Source organism: Entelurus aequoreus, linkage group LG05 (genome assembly GCF_033978785.1).
Source record: "Entelurus aequoreus isolate RoL-2023_Sb linkage group LG05, RoL_Eaeq_v1.1, whole genome shotgun sequence".
In the NCBI taxonomy this organism is placed as follows: Eukaryota; Metazoa; Chordata; class Actinopteri; order Syngnathiformes; family Syngnathidae; genus Entelurus; species Entelurus aequoreus.
Genome location: NC_084735.1, coordinates 12601410 through 12623909, shown reverse-complemented (window position 1 = coordinate 12623909; position 22500 = coordinate 12601410). Strand labels below are relative to the sequence as shown.

Here is a 22500-nt window from a genome sequence, read left to right as displayed (position 1 = left end):
AACAAAGGAGTTCTGGCCACGGCAAATGACTGGGAGATGCGGGCCGACCTGAAGAAGCAGCTCAAATTCCCAGAAGAGATAGCCCACACTACCCTGAGACCTGATATTGTTCTGTGGTCTAGAGGAACCAAACAGGTGGTGCTTATCGAGCTGACAGTACCCTGGGAAGAGAGGATGGAGGAGGCGTACGAACGCAAGCTCAAGAAGTACCAAACCCTCATCCTCGAGAGCCAGCAAAATGGATGGAAGGCCTGGAACTTACCGGTGGAGACGGGCTGTAGAGGCTTTGCGGGGCGGTCGCTCTGGAGAGCCCTCGGACTGCTAGGGATCGAGGGGCTGGCTAGGAAGCGGCTGGTAGCCAACACCACTAAAAGGGCAGAGGAAGCATCACGCTGGATTTGGATACAAAGACAGGTGCGGTGGCAGAGCCGACCTACTGAAGGACTAGGGACATAGAGTCGGGTGGCATTCAGCAGGGGTAGAGCCAGGACGCTGGATCTGCCGTCGAGCCCCTCCGAAGCGTCATGGGCTTAATTCGACGAAACGTTAATGACGAACCTACTGGTGCCAACCAACTCATGTCCAGTTGAGGTATGCGGTCATGCTTAGTATTGGCTCAGGGAGGAGGACGACCCTGCCATCCAGAGTCCCGCCGGTGCCTTGATGGAAGGAGAGATGAAGAGAGCGAGGCCACAGGCTCACAGATGGTGCAGGGGTGGCGAGCAGGCCCGGCCCTAACCAATCTGGCGCCCTAGGCAAGATTTTAGGTGGCACCCCCCCACATCGGCAGTGAAGTGTATATACTCACAAGAAACCGAATAGCTTTGTTTTTGACCTTTTTTTTTAAAACTTAAATAAAGCAAATTAACAATCAGAATAGTTAACAAGATAAAGAAAAATATGGATAAATAAATGAATACAAAAAATAAAAAATGAATATATGAAATACAATATTTTTTACATACATAAACACAAAATAAAACGTGTCAACAAGTTGCATAAAATAAATAAAAAATACAATATAAATAAGGCACTGCACAAAACAAGATATCAAACCAGTATGACTTTAACAACTATATTACAAAAAAAGGGGATCCTACAGAGTTCTCTATTTGTGCTTTTTAATATTGCATTAACTAGAATGACTTACAAATGACTGTACACCAGGGAGTACTGTAATTACCTAACGTTACATTATTATTTTCCATAACAATTTAGCCCCCTCCACAATATTAACCCGACGTTAAAACAGAACTAGCTATTTATTGATTAGCAATTGCCGAATCATGTAACATTAGCTTAATGCTAAAAAGCCAGGTTACTATCACATTCTGTAACAGACAAATAATTTCATGTAGGCTAACGTTACCTACCTGCTACCTCCTGTCTTTTTCTCGTTTCTCCCCTTCTTTTCTCCCCTGGGCACCTGACAGTTTTGGCCGTTTTGACATCTTGTGTTGATTTTTTTTATGTGGTGACGTCCAAAAAGAGTCATGATACGGGAAGGGAGGGGGCGCACCGTAATGTTGTAACAAATAATATTTCTATTAGATAGGCTTTACTTTGCATTTTAATTAACGTGGGATTATTTTATGTATTTAGAAATAATAGTACCAACTTTTTTATTTATTTATTTATTTTTCCTCCAACATTTGTGGCACTGGCGTGGCGCCCCCTGATGGACGGCGCCCTTAGCATTTGCCTGTACGGCCTATGCCACGGGCCGGCCCTGGTGGCGAGTACCTGTTAAGGTGAGCCAGTTGCGATACCCTTATCGTATTTTGCATATATATATATATATATATATATATATATATATATATATATATATATATATGTATATATATACATGTACAGTATGTGCATATATACACTATATTGCGATAAGTATTTGGCCACCCATCCAAATGATGAGAATCAGGTTTCCTAATCACTTGGCCCGGTGTATCAAATCAAGCACTTAGGCATGGAGACTGTTTCTACAAACATTTGTGAAAGAATGGGCCGCTCTCAGTGATTTCCAGCGTGGAACTGTCACAGGATGCCACCTGTGCAACAAATCCAGTCCTGAAATTTCTTCGCTCCTAAATATTCCAAAGTCAACTGTCGGCTTTGTTATAAGAAAAGTGAATAGTTTGGGAACAACAGCAACTCAGCCAGCAAGTGGTAGACCACATAAACTGACAGAGAGGTCAGCATAGTGCAAAGACTTTCTGCACTGTCAGTTGCTACAGAGCTCCAAACTTCATGTGACCTTCCAATCAGCCCACGTACAGTACGCAGAGAGCTTCATGGAATGGCTTTCCATGGCTGAGCAGCTGCATCTAAGCCATACATCAGCAAGTCCAATGCAAAGTGTGGTATGCAGTGGTGTAAAGCTCGTCACCACTGGACTCTAGAGCAGTGGAGACGCCTTCTCTGGACTGATGAATCACACTTTTCCATCTGGCAATCTGATGGACCAGTCCGGGTTTGGAGGTTGCCAGGACAACGCTACATTTCGGACTGCATTGTGCCCAGTGTGAAATTTGGTGGAGGAGGAAAAGTGTTAATACTGTAAGTAGTGTACTTATTATAAGTGTTCTAATGAAGACAACACATGATGCAAGTGTCTATATTAGTTATATTAGCCTACTATCAAAATGACTTTAAGAGTCTTATATAAGTGTTATAATGAAGACAACACATGATGTAAGTGTCTATATTAGTTATATTAGCCTACTATCAAAATGACTTTAAAAGTCTTATATAAGTGTTATAATGAAGACAACGCATGATGTAAGTGTCTATATTAGTTATATTAGCCTACTATCAACATGACTATCGCAGGTTGACACAAACCTTCGTTGACAGAAATGTTGAAATTTAACATTTATTCTACACATTTAACAACATTGGAAAACATTAGTAAACTTCTCAGAAGGTGAGATAACTCCTGGTAATGACTGTCTTAGAATGGCCAAAGGTATAGATGTGTGTGTCCAAGTTAAAGGAAATGGAAGGCTGTCTTCTTTTATAATGGATTTATTACAATCTTTGCAAACTGGGTAATGTTTGCTGTGGTCTGGAACAACATGGCACACAAACAACAATCAGAAATGCAGCCAATATTACACACAGATAATATTTCATGAGACATGCAAATATAAATGAAATACACAGAGGACATAAGTAAAGGAAATTAAAAATATAGCTACAAATGAGGCATAATGATGCAGTATGTACATACAGCTAGTCTAAATAGCATGTTAGCATGGATTAGCTTGCAGTCATGCAGTTACTAACAATGGGGCCAACAAGTCAATAACATCAACAATTTTCACCTTTGTGCATTCACGCGCAGTATAAAAAGTTTGGTGGACAAAAATGAGACAAACTATAAGGAGTGGCATAAAACACGTCTTTCTGTGGCAGCGTCAGAGAAAATTGTACATGCAAACAAACTGTGGTGAGTTCAATGACCGCCGGAATTAGTTTGGACAAAACGGTGCTTGCCAAATACTATGTTGGTGTTATTTCATGTCCAGAGGGATTTCTTCTTGTTAAAACACGTATCTAGAAAGTCGTAAACTGTTTTTGTTTTATGGTTTAGCTATACAAATATTCCATTTTTAATAATTGCTACTTTGCGGAAAGGAATTGAAGCAGTTACCAGCGATAAGTGAGGGGGCTGCTACGCTACTGTATTTGAATGTTGCTCATTTTGGTGCGACCTGGTGAAAAGAGTACAAAAACCGGTGCTTTTTTCCCCAACCCAAAAACCCAATTGATAGGTAATAATTCTACTTTTACTTGCAGAAGACAATGCAAAACACAAAAATTATGAATTAGCATCACTTTTACATTTTTTAAAGACTCTTGTTGGCGATGAGCGGACAGGTCGGAGAGAAAAGGAGAGCTTTGTGCTTTGTTATGACTTCTTTCTTCAAAAATGTTCCCACCTTTTTTTTTTTTTTTAAACAAATGCTCGCACTTACAACTTTCTCTGGCCCCATGGTGACTTATTTTGCAGTCTTACTGGGGACTGAGTCAACATGTGACATTCCTTCTTTTGGCACTCAATTCCACTGATTGATAAGCAGAAAAACTAAATATTTTCCACACCCACTAAATTTAACAATAAAAATGTTTATTTGTCCATATGTTAGGCGCATTGGACTATAAGCCGCAGATATATACGTTGTGAAATGAGTTATTTACACAGAAATATTTAGTAAATGTTTATTTACTACATACCTTAATTGTTTCCAAATGAAGCAATGTAGTATCTGTTAGTCTACAAAGTAACATGTTTTTTCCACATTTGGTGGAAGATTACCGTATTTACCAGGCTACAAAGCACACCGGTATATAAGCCGCACCCAATAAATTTCACAAGAACATTTTTTTTCCTCTCCATTTATTAGCCACACCGGACTATAAGTCGCAGATATCTACGTTGTGAAATTAGTTATTTACACAGAAATATTCTGTAAATGTTTATTTGCATACCTTAATTGTTTCCAAAAGAAGCAATGTAGTATATGTTAGTCTACACAATAACATGTCCCCACCCCACCACCAATTTGGTGGAAGATTACCATATTTTCCAGCAGCTATAAGCCGCACCCACTAAATTTCATAAGAAAAAATTTTTTCCTATATATTAGCCGCACCGGACTATAAGTCGCAGATACTGTATATATGTTGTGAAATTAGTTATTTACACATAAATATTTAGTAAATGCTTATTTACATACCTTAATTGTGTCTGTAACACGGCAGTAAAACGTCTGATTAAACAAAACAGAAGTCATGGTCCCACTAGCTGCACAAGCTAGCTCTCCAATCAGCTAAACAGACTCAATAAGAGGAGTTAACTCCTAGCTAGCTTTCCAATCAGCTAAACAGACTCAATAAGAGGAGTTAACTCCTAGCTAGCTCTCCAATCAGCTAAACGATACTTGCCAACCCTCCCGTTTTTAGCGGGAGAATCCCGTTATTCAGCGCCTCTCCCGACAACTTCCCGGCAGAGATTTTCTCCCGACAAACTCCCGGTATTCAGCCGGAGCTGGAGGCCACGCCCCCTCCAGCTCAATGCGGACCCGAGACTGAGTGGGGACAGCCTATTCTCACGTCCGCTTTCCCACAATATAAATACGCCTGCAAGTTCCAAAACGAATGGAAACAAGAATTTCAGTTCATCCAGGACAGTTCGAAGGGGAAGGTGTATGTTGCCTGTAAGTATGTAGAACAGACTTCTCCATTGAACACGGTGGCCGAAATGATTTCTCAGTCATGAACAGAGAAGTTAAACAGGACAATACTGCCATCTAATGGATAGATAATTCAAGTATTTCTTTTATGTAAATAAAATAAATATATATATATATAGCTAGAATTCACTGAAAGTCAAGTATTTCATACATACATATATATATATATATATATATATATATATATATATATATATATATATATATATATATATATATATATATATATATATATATATGTATGTATGTGTATATATATATATATATATATATATATATATATATATATATATATGTATGTATGTGTATATATATATATATATGTATATATATATATATATATATATATATGTATATATATATATATATATATATATATATATATATATATATATATATATATGTATGAAATATATATGAAATACTCGAGTTGGTGAATTCTAGCGGTAAATAACCACGCCCCCCCCTAATGCTAAAGACGCTAGCTTGATTACATTACGATAGCATGTACAAATATGCATGAAAACACTCCTACAGACATCACACATGGGACACTTTACTAAGTAAACTTACAAACGTTGCTTGGAGTCATGAACAAAGAATCCATACGAGTAGAAACGCTATGGACGGCCAGAAGACGAAACGGCGCTTGTATCTCCGGTTCAAAGCTTTGAGCAGCAGGAGCCACTGTAAGGGTTAACCCAGCAGCACCTGCAGTGAGTGAAGTCATCCAAAAGATGGCGCCACAGCACAAACAATAAGTGTCTTAGTTTGTGTTTAATGAGAACTATTTGCATTATGGCCGTCAGCGAAGAAAAGTCCCTAAATTAGCCGCATCGTTTTGTAAGCCGCAGGCTACAAAGCGTAGGGAAAATTGTAGCAACTTACAGTGTGGAATTGAGGTAGTTTGTAACATGCAATGTTTGGCTGTACGATAATCAAGATGTTATTTTTGTTGAAAAGTCTGGCCCGCTAATACCGAAGTTGTGTTAAATTATTAACGGTGTCGCCAAAATATGAACTTTAAAACCCGTGAGTCTCATGTTTTTTGTCGGACAGCTTGCTCCACAACTGAAGCATTTCTTCCCTTGTGGTCTCCAGGCATCGCCAGACGTGGACGACGAGGGTTTCAGCCTCCGTCCTGGGGATGAAGGTGATGATATCCTTTTTGACAGCAGTGGGCGGAGTCACGCCTAGAAACCATTCGCTGCGTTCACCGGTACTAGGAACAGAATCAATGGCCGTCTCTCGACTGGAGCACTAACCCTAGGGCCAGGGTCCATTGTTGGGTCGCCAGAAAAGATGTGATCCCCAGCTGTGGTTCGTATTCAGTTGTAATACACTAGTCCACCACTTGTGGCAGTAATGACAATATCCAACGGAAGAATTCTGAAGCCAAAGTCATAGAGGAGTTTCTTAAGCGCAAAAATGATGACTGAAGTAGTGACATTTTTTGATTAAATCCCTTGTAGCAAAATCTAGCCTGCAATAATTGGACGGGTTACTGGGCTTAATGGCTTCTTCTCTGGCGCATGTGATGCCTGCACACTTTATGTAGAGTACTGTCCTACTTTTGACAACGTTTTATCAACAACCTTGATTTGACATTGAATTTTGGTCATTTCCCAACCAATATTCTACAACACAAATACAACGTTGAAACAACATGCCTTTTGACTACGTTTCATCAATCTTGGGTTGTGACGTTGATTTAACATTGAAATGTGGTCATTTCCCAACCAATATCAACAACGTTAAAATAACATGCTTTTTGACAACTTTAAATCAATGTCGGATCGTGACGTTGATTTAACATAGAAATTTGGTCATTTCCCATTTTGACAACGTTGAAACAACATGCTTTTTGACAACGTTTAATCAATGTCAGGTTGTGACGTTGATTTAACATCGAAATTTGGTCATTTCCCATTTTAACAACGTTAAAATAACATGCTTTTTGACAACGTTTAATCAATCTTGGGTTGTGACGTTGATTTAACATTGAAATGTGGTCATTTCCCAACCAATATCAACAACGTTAAAATAACATGCTTTTTGACAACTTTAAATCAATGTCGGATCGTGACGTTGATTTAACATCGAAATTTGGTCATTTCCCATTTTGACAACGTTGAAACAACATGCTTTTTGACAACGTTTAATCAATGTCAGGTTGTGACGTTGATTTAACATCGAAATTTGGTCATTTCCCATTTTAATAACGTTAAAATAACATGCTTTTTGACAACGTTTAATCAATCTTGGGTTGTGACGTTGATTTAACATTGAAATGTGGTCATTTCCCAATCAATATAAACAACGTTAAAATAACATGCTTTTTGACAACTTTAAATCAATGTCGGATCGTGACGTTGATTTAACATCGAAATTTGGTCATTTCCCATTTTGACAACGTTGAAACAACATGCTTTTTGACAACGTTTAATCAATGTCAGGTTGTGACGTTGATTTAACATCGAAATTTGGTCATTTCCCATTTTAACAACGTTAAAATAACATGCTTTTTGACAACGTTTAATCAATCTTGGGTTGTGACGTTGATTTAACATTGAAATGTGGTCATTTCCCATTTTAACAACATAGAAATAACATGCTTTTTGACAACGTTCAATCAATGTCAGGTTGTGACGTTGATTTAACATTGAAATGTGGTCATTTCCCATTTTAACAACGTTAAAATAACATGCTTTTTGACAACGTTTAATCAATCTTGGGTTGTGACGTTGATTTAACATTGAAATGTGGTCATTTCCCATTTTAACAACATAGAAATAACATGCTTTTTGACAACGTTCAATCAATGTCAGGTTGTGACGTTGATTTAACATTGAAATGTGGTCATTTCCCATTTTAACAACGTTAAAATAACATGCTTTTGGACAACGTTTAATCAATTTTGGGTTGTGACGTTGATTTAACATTGAAATGTGGTCATTTCCCATTTGAACAACGTTAAAATAACATGCTTTTGGACAACGTTTAATCAATTTTGGGTTGTGACGTTGATTTAACATCGAAATGTGGTCATTTCCCATTTTAACAACGTTGAAACAACATGCTTTTTGATGACGTTTAATCAATGTTGGGTTGTGACGTTGATTTAACATTGAAATGTGGTCATTTCCCATTTTAACAACATAGAAATAACATGCTTTTTGACAACGTTCAATCAATGTCAGGTTGTGACGTTGATTTAACATTGAAATGTGGTCATTTCCCATTTTAACAACGTTAATTTAACATGCTTTTGGACAACGTTTAATCAATTTTGGGTTGTGACGTTGATTTAACATTGAAATGTGGTCATTTCCCATTTGAACAACGTTAAAATAACATGCTTTTGGACAACGTTTAATCAATTTTGGGTTGTGACGTTGATTTAACATTGAAATGTGGTCATTTCCCATTTTAACAACGTTGAAACAACATGCTTTTTGATGACGTTTAATCAATGTTGGGTTGTGACGTTGATTTAACATTGAAATGTGGTCATTTCCCAACCAATATTGTACAACACAAGGGTTCAGGGTTAGAGGCCATGTAGTTCCCAGGACTGTACTTTGTCCTTGACAAATGTTCACCAGCTGCCAAAGGGAAGCACTTTTTCTCCTCCAGCGACTCAGAGGAGGAGGAGGACGGCAAGACAATGTTCCGGATCAAGATCAAGCCCCTGGTGGCGGAGAGTGCCAGGTGCGTGCCTCCATCCGTGGACGAGCTCAAAGCCTCCGTGGGAGGTTTGGCGCTTTCGCCGTCTCTGGTGAGTGAACTCCACACAAACCAGTTCATCACGGAACACTTCAAGACTTCTACTTTTTCTCCATGTTTTTTTTCTCTTCATGATTCTGTCATCTTGTAGAAGAGAAGTCCGGTAAGCCCTTCAAAATAAATGTCACCATTTTCTTTTCTTTTTTTGAATGAGATTCATGAAGCCTCATTTTGTGCCGCAGGTGAGCATTTGAGCTGCATGGTTGTGTGTGGCATGTGTGTTCCATGATGCACTCAAGTTACTTGGTCTCATTGGTGCACAACTCTTGTGCAACCCTACAGTCCAAAACAGGCATTACATATCTTCCTCTATGGTGTGATGGACCCCGACTTAAACAAGTTGAAAAACTTATTGGGGTGTTACCATTTAGTGGTCAATTGTACGGAATATGTACTTCACTGTGCAACCTACTAATAAAAGTCTCAATCAATCAATCAATCAATTACCTCTCAACTAATGTTGTCTCCATACCAATAGTTTGTTACCGGTACCAAAATGTATTTCGATATATTTTTTCTAAATAAAGGGGACCACAAAAAAATGTCATTATTGTAACAAAAAATGTTAGTGTACATGAAACATATGTTTATTATTGTCATTTAGTCCTTAAATAAAATAGTGAACATACTAGACAACTTGTCTTTTAGTAGTAAGTAAACAAACAAAGACTCCTAATTAGTCGTATGCAGTAACATATTGTGTCATTTATACACCTATTATTTTGTACACATTATGAGGGACAAACTGTAAAAATGGATTATTCATCTACTTGTTCATTTACTGTTAATATCTGCTTACTTTCTGTTTTAACATGTTCTATCTACACTTCTGTTCAAACGTAATAATCACTTATTCTTCTGTTCTTTGATACTTGACATTAGTTTTGGATGATACCACACATTTAGGTATTGATCCGATACCAAGTAGTTACAGGATCATACATTGGTCATATTCAAAGTCCTCATGTGTCCAGGGACGTATTTACAGAGTATGAATTATGAATTTTTTAAAAAGGGGGAAAAAAATTTGTGATGCTAAAAAATATCGATGTAATCATAGTAGTATCGACTACAAACCCTATTGTACTTGGTATCATTACAGTGGATGTCAGGTGTAGATCCACCCATGGCATTTGTTTACATTGTGACGGCGGTGAGCTATTGTATCCTCCTACTTGTGTAGTGAAGCATGTTTAGCTATTCCTCGTCCTCCAGTGATAATAATACTTGTAGGAAACTCACATTATTCGTTGCCATGGAGGCAAGGATTAGTGATTTAGAAGTAGCTAAAACACTGTGGATGAACGTTAGCCATGTGTTAAAGCAGCTCTTCCTGAGGGTGTTTCAGTGTTATAACTTCACCTTTATCTTGACTTTTTACACCAAAATGCATCCATTCTCCCTTTTCTGTCTACACACTGTGTCTGCTTGTAAGTACTCTGTGTGTGTGCGCTGCCCAACATGCTCCTCTGCTCCTAAAGCCAGCAATGTCATGTGGAACCGGTACTTTTCAAACAGAATATAGTAGCGTTGTTGATTCGTTAGTACCACAATACTATACTAGTACTGGTATACCGTACAAACCTAGGTTACAATAACCGTTACCACGTCTGTAATTACCTACTTTTACAAATATTGCATATTTAGCATTTTCCCATTATTACAAAAAAAAAAAAAAAAAGACAGGAAGGCAATAAAACATTAGGATGGATGTGAAGTTGTTCAAATATTTCAAAACCCTTTCATGAGTCTTTAGAGTACTAGTTTAAGGTTGCACCAGGGTTAGGTGTCCCAATGTTGTCCTTCTATCTTTGTGTGCTGTGCCTCATGCTGCATCCTGACACTTGTGTTGACGTCCATCTTGACTGATTTGTCACTCACTCTCTGACCCAGGTCTCTTCTCTCTTCCTTTTTGCTGGTCTCAGAGACGCAGCCCGGTGAGTCGTCTGTTTGGCCACACCTACGGGGGGGGAAGTGCACTATGTTCACTCAAGTCTGCATGGATTTAAAGTCTTACTCCAGGAAACTGGGAAATTGTACTAGAAATGAACTTTGTAAAATGTTTGATGAAATCCCTTGCAGCAAAATCTAGCCTGCTATAATTGGACGGGTTGCTGGGCTTAATGGCCTCTTCTCTGGCACGTGTGACACCTGTACCTGTAGAGTACAGCCCTACTTTTCACCTCCTTTAATCAACCACGTTGAATTGTGCTCATTTCCCAACCAATATTCTACAACACAAATACAACGTTGAAACAACATGCTTTTAGACTACGTTTAACCAATGTTGAGTTCTGATGTTGATTTAACATTGAAATTTGGTCATTTCCTAACCAATATTCTACAAACCCCGTTTCCATATGAGTTGGGAAATTGTTAGATGTAAATATAAACGGAATACAATGATTTGCAAATCCTTTTCAAGCCATATTCAGTTGAATATGCTACAAAGACAACATATTTGATGTTCAAACTGATAAACTTTTTTTGTTGTTGCAAATAATCATTAACTTTAGAATTTGATGGCAGCAACATGTGACAAAGAAGTTGGGAAAGGTGGCAATAAATACTGATAAAGTTTAGGAATGCTCATCAAACACTTATTTGGAACATCCCACAGGTGAACAGGCAAATTGGGAACAGGTGGGTGCCATGATTGGGTATAAAAGTAGATTCCATGAAATGCTCAGTCATTCACAAACAAGGATGGGGCGAGGGTCACCACTTTGTCAACAAATGCCTGAGCAAATTGTTGAACAGTTTAAGAAAAACCTTTCTCAAGCAGCTATTGCAAGGAATTTAGGGATTTCACCATCTACGCTCCGTAATATCATCAAAGGGTTCAGAGAATCTGGAGAAATCACTGCACGTAAGCAGCTAAGCCCGTGACCTTCCATTCCTCAGGCTGTACTGCATCGACAAGCCACATCAGTGTGTAAAGGATATCACCACATGGGCTCAGGAACACTTCAGAAACCCACTGTCAGTAACTACAGTTGGTCGCTACATCTGTAAGTGCAAGTTAAAACTCTCCTATGCAAGTGAAGTGAAGTGAAGTGAATTACATTTATATAGCGCTTTTTCTCAAGTGACTCAAAGCGCTTTACATAGTGAAACCCAATATCTAAGTTACATTCAAACCAGTGTGGGTGGCACTGGGAGCAGGTGGGTAAAGTGTCTTGCCCAAGGACACAACGGCAGTGACTAGGATGGCGGAAGCGGGGATCGAACCTGCAACCCTCAAGTTGCTGGCACGGCCGCTCTACCAACCGAGCTATACCGCCCCCCAAGGCGAAAACCGTTTATCAACAACACCCAAAAACGCTGTCGGCTTCGCTGGGCCTGAGCTCATCTAAGATGGACTGATACAAAGTGGAAAAGTGTTCTGTGGTCTGACGAGTCCACATTTCAAATTGTTTTTGGAAACTGTGGACGTCGTGTCCTCCGGACCAAAGAGGAAAAGAACCATCCGGATTGTTCTAGGCGCAAAGTGTAAAAGGCAGCATGTGTGATGGTATGGGGGTGTATTAGTGGCCAAGACATGGGTAACTTACACATCTGTGAAGGCGCCATTAATGCTGAAAGGTACATACAGCTTTTGGAGCAACATATGTTGCCATCCAAGCAACGTTACCATGGACGCCCCTGCTTATTTCAGCAAGACAATGCCAAGCCACGTGTTACATCATAGTAAAAGAGTGCGGGTACTAGACTGGCCTGCCTGTAGTCCAGACCTGTCTCCCATTGAAAATGTGTGAAGCCTAAAATAGCACAAGGGAGACCCCCGGACTGTTGAACAACTTAAGCTGTACATCAAGCAAGAATGGGAAAGAATTCCACCTGAGAAGCTTCAAAAATGTGTCTCCTCAGTTCCCAAACCTTTACTGAGTGTTGTTAAAAGGAAAGGCCATGTAACACAGTGGTGAACATGCCCTTTCCCAACTACTTTGGCACGTGTTGCAGCCATGAAATTCTAAGTTAATTATTTGCAAAAAAAAAATAAAGTTTATGAGTTTGAACATCAAATATGTTGTCTTTGTAGTGCATTCAACTGAATATGGCTTGAAAAGGATTTGCAAATCTTTGTATTCCATTTATATTTACATCGAACACAATTTCCCAACTCATATGGAAACGGGGTTTGTACAACACAAATACAACATTGAAACCACATACTTTTTGACGTTCATTCAATGTCAGGTTGTGACATTGAAATTTGGTCATTTTACAACCATCATTCTACAACATAAATACAACGTTGAAACAACATGCTTTTTGACTACGTTTAATCAATGTTGAGTTTCTTACGTTGATTCAACATTGAAATTTGGTAATTTCCTAACCAATATTCTACAACACAAATACAACGTTGAAACAACATGCTTTTTCAATCAATTAATCAATGTTTATTTATATAGCCCTAAATCACAAGTGTCTCAAAGGGCTGTACAAGCCACAACGACATCCTCGGTACAGAGCCCACATACGGGCAAGGAAAACTCACCCCAGTGGGACGTCAATGTGAATGACTATGAGAAACCTTGGAGAGGACCGCATATGTGGGTACCCCCCCCCCCCCCCCTCTAGGGGAGACCGAAAGCAATGGATGTCGAGTGGGTCTGACATAATATTGTGAAAGTCCAACACATCAGCGAAAGTCCAGTCCATAGTGGGGCCAGCAGGAACCATCCCGAGCGGAGACGGGTCAGCAGCGTAGAGATGTCCCCATCCGATGCACAGGCTAGCGGTCCACCCCGGGTTGGGAGCAGAGTAGAAAAGAAAAGAAAAGAAACGGCAGATCAACTGGTCTAAAAAGGGAGTCTATTTAAAGGCTAGAGTATACAAATGAGTTTTAAGATGAGACTTAAATGCTTCTACTGAGGTAGCATCTCTAACTTTTACCGGGAGGGCATTCCATAGTATTGGAGCCCGAATAGAAAACGCTCTATAGCCCGCAGACTTTTTTTGGGCTCTGGGAATCACTAATAAGCCGGAGTTCTTTGAACGCAGATTTCTTGCCGGGACATATGGTACAATACAATCGGCAAGATAGGCAGGAGCTTGACACCGTTTAATTAATTTCAGGTTGTTGCGTTAATTTGACCCTTGACATTTGGTCATTTCCTAGACCAACAACGTGGATCCAACGTTAGACGTCAGTTTACAAATACAACTATTTCGCAATGTTGTTTCGAAGTGATTAGCATTAGCGATTTTACATGGCGACTTCAACACCTCCAAACTTGGTAATGAAAAGTACAACCAGGACGAATGTTACAATCAAACAGCTGGTGAGTTACGAGCACAACACTTACAGCATAGAGGCGTTTTAGGGCGCAACATAATGGAATTGTATGCAAAGTCTACTTCGTAATAGGTGCAAATGAGAACAACTGGACAGCACAGTTGTCATCATTATCTAAATGTTACATAAAAAAAAAACGTTTATAAACTTACAAATGTACCGTTGCGTACGGGTATTAATTTCCAGGCACTGGAAATTGGTAACGTCTTGGTTCAAATGCGTCATGGTGCCAGGGTATACACTTGGAAACCATTCATGACCTGAAAATAAAACAGATTTTCACTATTTTATGAGATCAAGTAATACAATCTCCAAAAGCTTGAGTTTCCACAATAAATGTCAACAACATGTCCGTGTTGTTGTGATTGTTTTGCAGAGGCCGATGAAAAGGAACCTTTCATGTAAGTTGCGTCTCTTTTATTGACACGTGTGTGGAGTGTGGAGTCTGCATGTTTACTTGCTTCATTGGGGGGGTTCCATTGTCCAGGTGAGAGTGTGAGTGTGAAGGGTACTTCCCCCACATGGGCTGTGATAGGCTCCAGCTCTCCATGCCCCTGAGTAGGACAGAAAAAGGATGTATTCACCATTCTCTCATCTCTTGGTGTATGTTTGTCCTAGGTGAAGAAATTGCTCGACCCAGACGCTCGACCCCGACTCCGAGTCCAGCTCCTGAGACCCCGAGGTCTGTGGTTACTGTTTTACTTAGAAGTTAGCACTGGGACCCACCGTCATTTCTCAAATAGTTTCAAGATAAATATTTGTGAGCACATTCCACAATACTGCAATAATAATAAGGAGGCCTAATGTAATATTTCCAAATGACTCATACAGTAGAGAAGGAGCAAGACAGCTACTGTACTACACATAGTCCAGCTTGCCTGTCAATCTAGAATAAAACCATTTATTTCTTCATCGGACCATTTTAGTCATGTATTATTCAACATTTGAAACAACTGCTTCATTTCAGCTAAAATAATAACACACAATAAGGTTAGTGTGAAATGTACTTACTGAAATGTTCATGGAATGCAAGTCTTGCTGTGAGTTTAGTTTTTGAGATGATCTGCAATAATAAATAATAAAAGTGCCTTCAAGAAAACTTCAAAGATGCTTTATATTTTAGTCAACTACATTTACTCTAATTTTAGTCCACTAAAATGTGGAGGAATTTAGTCGCCTAAAACTACATTTATTGACATGACTAAAACTAAAATATGTTCTGGTCAAAAGACTATGACTATCCATCCATCTATTTTCTACCGCTTGTCTCTCTTGGGGGCACTGAACAAGTATAATAATATAATAAAATACATCAATACAATAGAATAAAACCATAAAAACAAGTCAATAAAATTGAACATAATAATAGACATCCATAAAATAGAATAAAACAATAAAAAATAATCAATATAATAGAATAAAACAGTAATACCAAATTAATATAATAGAATAAAACAATAAAAGACATCAATAAAATAGAATAAAACAAGTCAATGTAATAGAATCCCAACAATAAAAGACATTCATAAAATAGAACAAAACAATAAAAACAAATCAATATAATACAATAAAATAAAATACATCAATAAAATAGAATCAAACAATAAAATAGAATCAATATAATCGAATAAAACAATAAAAGACATAAACAAAAATAGAATAAAACAACAAAATACATCAATAAAATAGAATAAAACAATAGAACCAAATATAATAGAATAAAACAATAAAAGACATCAATAAAATAGAATAAAACAAATCAATATAATAAAATCTCAATAAAATACATTAATAAAATAGAATGAAACAAATTAAGATAATAGAATACAACCAAAGATTTCAATAAAATAGAACAAAACAATAAAAACAAATCAATATAATAGAATAAAATAATAAAAGACATCAATAAAATAGAATAAAACAATAAAAACAAATCAATATAATCGAATAAAACAATAAAAGACATCAATGAAATAGAATCAAACAATAAAAACAAATCAATATGATGGAATAAAACAATAAAAGACACAGTGGACCACAAGACTCACGCTGATTTGAAAGCCAGAAAATAAAAGTGTGTTTTAAGACGAGACTTAAAACATCATTCTGACATGAGGGACAGAACATCCCAAAGTTTAGGGCCAACAACAGAGAAGTCTCTCTCCTAGTTTTAAGCCTCTTTTTAGGCCTCACAAGTTGGAACTGGCCCTCGGACCTCAACGTGCTTGCTGGAGCATACATTTGGATGATGTACTTTGAGCTTTAAAGCTTTAAAAACAAACAGTACAATTTTTTAATCAATTCTAAAACGAACAGGAAACCAATGCAGCAAATCCTATTAACCACACGTGTCAATTAAGTGTAAAACATTACCAACAACATCAAAAATCAGTGGAAAGTTGGACTTATCTGTTAGATCCGGAGCTTGAAAGTTACTAGCGCTAACTTATTAGCATGTAGCATTCACTGTATTTACATTTCCACATAGCTAAACAAGCTGAAATTACTACAATCGCCCCCTAGTGTCCGAGAGGCACACTGCGTGTGGCCATCAGGCACATTAGAGATAGGAGCATAACAATGACTACCGTATATGTGGCTGTGAAAATAGAAGAAACTGAAATATTTGACAAATCAGACTCATTTGGTACATATAAACGTACTGTAAAAAGTGACATGACGGCAGCACAAATATTTAATGATTACTTTCAAACTAGTAAAAACACATCAACAAAAACATTAATATCATGTGCTGTCATGTGTGTCAGTAGAAATGTTCACTTTTCAGCCCACAGGGATTCCACTTCTAGCTAGAGAAGTACATGATTTTTATGTTTACACACACACACACACACACACACACACACACACACACACACACACACACACACACACACACCCCAACTACAATTGTAGACCAAGAACCATTCGAAAATAACTACTAAAAAAACAGAAGTTACTCACAAGTTATACTTGAGTAGATTTTTCACGGAATACTTACTTATTCTTACTCATGTAATTATTTTGATGATGACTTTTTACTTTTACTTGAGTCATATTATTCGGTACTCTTACTTGAGAACAGTTTTTGGGTTCTCTACCCACCTCCGTATAATAGTCATAAAACACTTACAAACACTTCGTAAGGCGCAACAAGCCACAGGACTGTACACATTCATGGCAGTAGACCACCAACAAACATGGTCGGTCTCCTTTGAACACAGCGTCTTTTTGTTGTCAGATTCTCATCAGGATTTCAATTCATGGGGTGTGTCAACATTTTTTCCACAAGTTTATTACGTATTAGGAAACAATATCAGGTTCTCGATCGTATTTAAATGTTGTTTTCCCTTTGCAGTGACCGGCTCCCACAGAACATCCCCGCCTTCTTTGGCCTGCCTTCTGAGACCCAGTACATACCCAGATATGACGGTATGGGAACTTACTTGACACAATGCATTGTGGGTTCTGGGTAGCCATTTTTGCAGGATGTGGGTTTTGTTTACATGGCTGAACTGCACCCGCGGTAATGAGAGCGAGAGAGCAACAAACTGGATCAGGGGTCACCAACGCGGTGCCCGCGGGCACCAGGTAGCCCGTAAGGACCAGATGAGTCGCCCGTTGGCCTGTTCTAAAAATAGCTGAAATAGCAGCACTTACCAGTGAGCTGCCTCTACTTTTTAAATTGTATTTATTTACTAGCAAGCTGGTCCCGCTTTGCTCGACATTTTTAATTCTAAGAGAGACAAAACTCAAATGGAATTTGAAAATCCAAGAAAATATTTTAAAGACTTGGTCTTCACTTGTTTAAATAAATTCATTAATTTTTTTACTTTGCTTCTTATAACTTTCAGAAAGACAATTTTAAAGAAAAAATACAACCTTAAAAATGATTGTAGGATTTTTAAACACATATACCTTTTTACCTTTTAAATTCTTTCCTCTTCTTTCCTGACAATTTAAATCAATGTTCAAGTACATTTTTTTTTTATTATTGTAAAGAATAATAAATACATTTTAATTTAATTCTTCATTTTAGCTTCTGTTTTTTCGACGAAGAATATTTGTGCAATATTTCTTCCAACTTATTATGATTAAAATTCAAAAAAATTATTCTGGCAAATCTAGAAAATCTGTACAATCAAATTTAAATCTTATTTCAAAGTCTTTTGAATTTCTTTTAAAATTTTTGTTCTGGAAAATCTAGATGAAATAATGATTTGTTTTTGTTAGAAATATAGCTTGGTCCATCCATCCATCCATCCATCCATTTTCTACCGCTTATTCCCTACAATCGGGCAGAAGGCGGGGTACACCCTGGACAAGTCGCCACCTCATCGCTTGGTCCAATTTGTTATATATTCTAACAAAGTGTAGATTGGATTTTAACCTATTTAAAACATGTCATCAAAATTCTAAAATTAATCTTAATCAGGAAAAATTACTAATGATGTTCCATAAATTATTTTTTTTATTTTTTCAAAAAGATTCGAATTAGCTAGTTTTCTCTTCTTTTTTTTTCGGTTGAATTTTGAATTTTAAAGAGTCGAAATTGAAGATAAACTATGTTTCAAAATTGAAAAATCATTTTTTTCGTGTTTTCTCCTCTTTTAAACCGTTCAATTAAGTGTAAATATCATTAATTATTAATAATAACATAGAGTTAAAGGTAAATTGAGCAAATTGGCTATTTCTAGCGATTTATTTAAGTGTGTATCAAACTGGTAGCCCTTCGCATTAATCAGTACCCAAGAAGTAGCTCTTGGTTTCAAAAAGGTTGGTGACCCCTGAACTGGATCGTCCATCCAACCATTTTACATCCACACAAAAAGTGGGACAAGTCCACCACCACACATAATGTGTCATTCCAGGTGGTTACACTATGATTTACCAATCAAATGGGTGATTACTCTACTGTCATGTATTAAGAATCTTAATTTATAAATATTCATCATGAAATGCTGTTAAAGAAATACTCATAAAAATATATTTTTACAAACAGAAAGTTACAGGAATGTACACACGATCCCATGTTTACATCTCATTGTGCAACATGTGAATGTTACAATGGGAACTAAATGCGATCTCTGAAAGTCAATTGCTTGACGTATGGCCGAGAAACTACAACAAAAGTATCAAAAGAGAGTGTTGAAATGCTGTTATTATGTTAAATAAATACTAATTAGTATATATATTTAACAAACAGAAAGTTGCATGCTTACATCTCATTGTGCAACTTGTGAATGTTTTTTAATAGAAACTAAATGCGATATCTGAGAGGGGTTTCAAAGTACAACCTCCACCCAGACATACAATACGAGTCCACAGCTCAAGAAAAACTATATTTTTGTTATTGTCATTGTAAGTGGGCCAAAACACTTATATTAGAAAACTGTCCGAAAACAATACTCATTCGTTTTTGACTAAAAGTAAACAGACAGAAGATACGGTTCGTTGTTTCTAGCTTGGCTAACGCTAACATCCTACTAAAGGCTACGTGCGAAACTGAATAAAACTAGCTTTGATTCAAACTTAGCAGTGTGGTGAACACACCGACATGCACCAGGTGATTGCGTTAAAAGTCATGTTTGATGGTCTCGTTATGAGCTCATTAACCCGACGTCCTTGGCTTCGGTTTGTCCTCATGTGTGTTGTATTTTTATTTTTTCGGACTATAATGTGTATATATATATATATATATATATATATATATATATATATATATATATATATATATATATATATGCATATGTATGGATATGTACATGTGTGTGGATATATACATATATATAGATACATATCTTCTTTTTGATCTTTTTTACTATTTCTATTACTAAATGATTGTGTATGCACCTTAGGGGATCTGCTCCAATTTCGTTGTTCTTTGAATCTGTTCACTGTAATAATGACAATAAAACTCTATTCTATTCTTTTCTATTCTTACTGGAAATGACAAAAATCTCACCAAATCTTTTTTTCCCTGAAGCGATCATGACAACGATTGTTGTTAAACTTGTTGAAGAAAAGCTGAAAAATTGAGCACGCATTCAGTCAAGTAGACAAGCGAGTCAGATCCAGCAGGACCCACAATGCAATGCGTTTCAAGCCCTATACTATGGCCGTGTTATGTTGCTTTGTCTTTCAACTGTAGCGGTCCATGCTGATGTCTGGGGAGGACCAAGACCGAGGTCAGAATCGCCTTTGAGTAGAAGTTTTCCAACAGGAGGTAACTCCCATCTTTGTGTCTAAGTGGGAGTGCAATACCAGATGCATTAACGATGGTGTTGGATTCTTCAGCTCCTCCTCCGCTGCCCCCAAAGAACATCCTGTCCAGGAGTCCAGGCTGTCCTTGGCAGTCTGCTGGTAAAGAGCACTCACAGTGAGATGTGTATTAATGCCGCCATCTAAGTTCCCTCGTGTTCTTTGCAGTTGATTTACCCAACGGAAGGGCAACTCGCAGCTCCGCCCCCATCTACCTAAACGTCCTGTCGCCCTCGTCCTACCTCGGCTCCCCTGCCCCGGACCTTGACGACGTGTTTGGCTCCGTGGGCAGCTCCCACACCAGTAGCGAAGACACCACGTCCAGCAGATGGGTGACTTTCACTAACGACAGACCTCCACCGCCTGACGAGCCCGCTCCGCCGCCTCCGCCGGATTCCCCCGCCCCGGACACGCCCTCGTCCACACCCTCCACACCGTGCGTCTCACCCGGACCTCCTCCAAGCGAGCCCCCGCCTTCGCCTCCAGTCTTCTCTCCCCCTCCACCGTTCACGCCACCGGACTCGCCCCCTTCCATCGTGCTCGGACCGCCGCCGCCCGATGAGCCGGCCCCTCCCCTGCCACCGTACTTCTCTCCCTCCGGTTCACCGGCGGTCTGCCTTGATGACGACTCCATCGACGAGGAGGTGCTTCAGTTCGCATGTTACTCATCGTCTCCGGCCCCCGTCAGCCCCGTGCCTCCTTTGCCGGCGGAGCGGAGGTCCCCGCGAGCCGGGGGCGTGTCTCCCCTAGTTTTGGGTGGGGTGGGGGGAAAGCGGACCCCAGAGGGAGTGCACCTGAGAGAAGACATACCAGACTTCATAGGTTCCCCTAAGGAGCTGACACCGAGCTTCCGTGGAACGCCACCTCCTCTTCCTCCAACCACATACAGATCTATTATGTCTTCCCCCGGGCCTTACTCCGGCAGCTGTGAGTACTCCGCTCTTCACAAACACATCCACACAACTCTTTTTCTGTAGACCACAGAACTTAGACTTCATCGTTATTATTGTGTGACTGTCCAAGCATTTTCACATGTACCAAAAATATAGAACATTACACATGGCGCTCAACAATCTATCAAAATGTTTTAGTGGGACTTTGGTAAGCTATGAAGCCACACCACTTGATGGATTGTACTGTGCTTCAACATAGGAGTATTATTATGCTGTGTGTAAGGTATGACACATTATCTGGCGTTTTGTTTCGCAATATTATGCAAAAGCAACTTTTCTTACCTTCTGGTACCTGCTGATCTGAATTTGGGATCTGCATAAGTCCTGAAAAATTGCGCGCGTCCGCCTTTGTAGTCCGTGCCGACACCGTAGTCTTCTTTGTCTCTATCTTCTTGTTATGTGACATTCATCCTCCGCTGTTGCCATTTCTAATATAAAGTAGTGTAAAGTTCTTACTTATATCTGTCAGTAAACTCACCATGAAAGCACTAAAACATACCGGTGTAGTGAGTTGACATTATTCACCCAAGGAACTTTAGTTATTAGAGAGTTCCGGTCGGACGCTTTTTCCCGGGACACATTTCGGGCGTTGTTGAGGAGATGCTGCTCCGTTATTGATTGAAGTTAAGTCTGAATGTCATTAAAACAGTTAGCGCCATCTTTTGACACTTCTTCCACTCCCGTCCTTGCACGCTACACCGCTACAACAAAGATGACGGGGAGAAGACGCTGTCCAAGTGGAGGCACGTAAATAAGACCCGCCCACAAAACATCCTGAAGAGACTGTCAGAAAGTGACTTGAAGATGATGTGTAAAACATCATCTATGCAACATTTTGAGCAAAGAACTACCATTACATGTTATGTAGACCACAAGGAAGTCTTTAACATTTAGAAAATAATCATAATAATATGACTCCTTTAATGCGCCTTATAATCCG

At 38.7% G+C, this 22500-nt stretch overlaps 1 protein-coding gene across 3 annotated transcripts in view; it reads left to right on the top strand.

Annotated features, from left to right (window-relative positions):
* Window positions 1-22500, top strand: part of sgip1b (SH3GL interacting endocytic adaptor 1b) — a 67356-nt gene that overhangs the window by 27131 nt on the left and 17725 nt on the right. Inside the window, exons 6-15 of one of the 3 annotated variants that reach the window (XM_062047102.1) lie at window positions 6357-6414; window positions 8858-9033; window positions 9133-9144; window positions 10967-10978; window positions 14723-14747; window positions 14965-15028; window positions 17705-17778; window positions 20498-20572; window positions 20644-20709; window positions 20776-21534. In XM_062047102.1, the coding sequence (XP_061903086.1) occupies window positions 6357-6414; window positions 8858-9033; window positions 9133-9144; window positions 10967-10978; window positions 14723-14747; window positions 14965-15028; window positions 17705-17778; window positions 20498-20572; window positions 20644-20709; window positions 20776-21534 (1321 nt within the window). Of the gene's footprint in view, window positions 1-6356; window positions 6415-8857; window positions 9034-9132; window positions 9224-10934; window positions 10979-14722; window positions 14748-14964; window positions 15029-17704; window positions 17779-20497; window positions 20573-20643; window positions 20710-20775; window positions 21535-22500 lie in introns of those variants that run through there. The other 2 variants (XM_062047100.1, XM_062047099.1) reach the window with 2 other exon arrangements.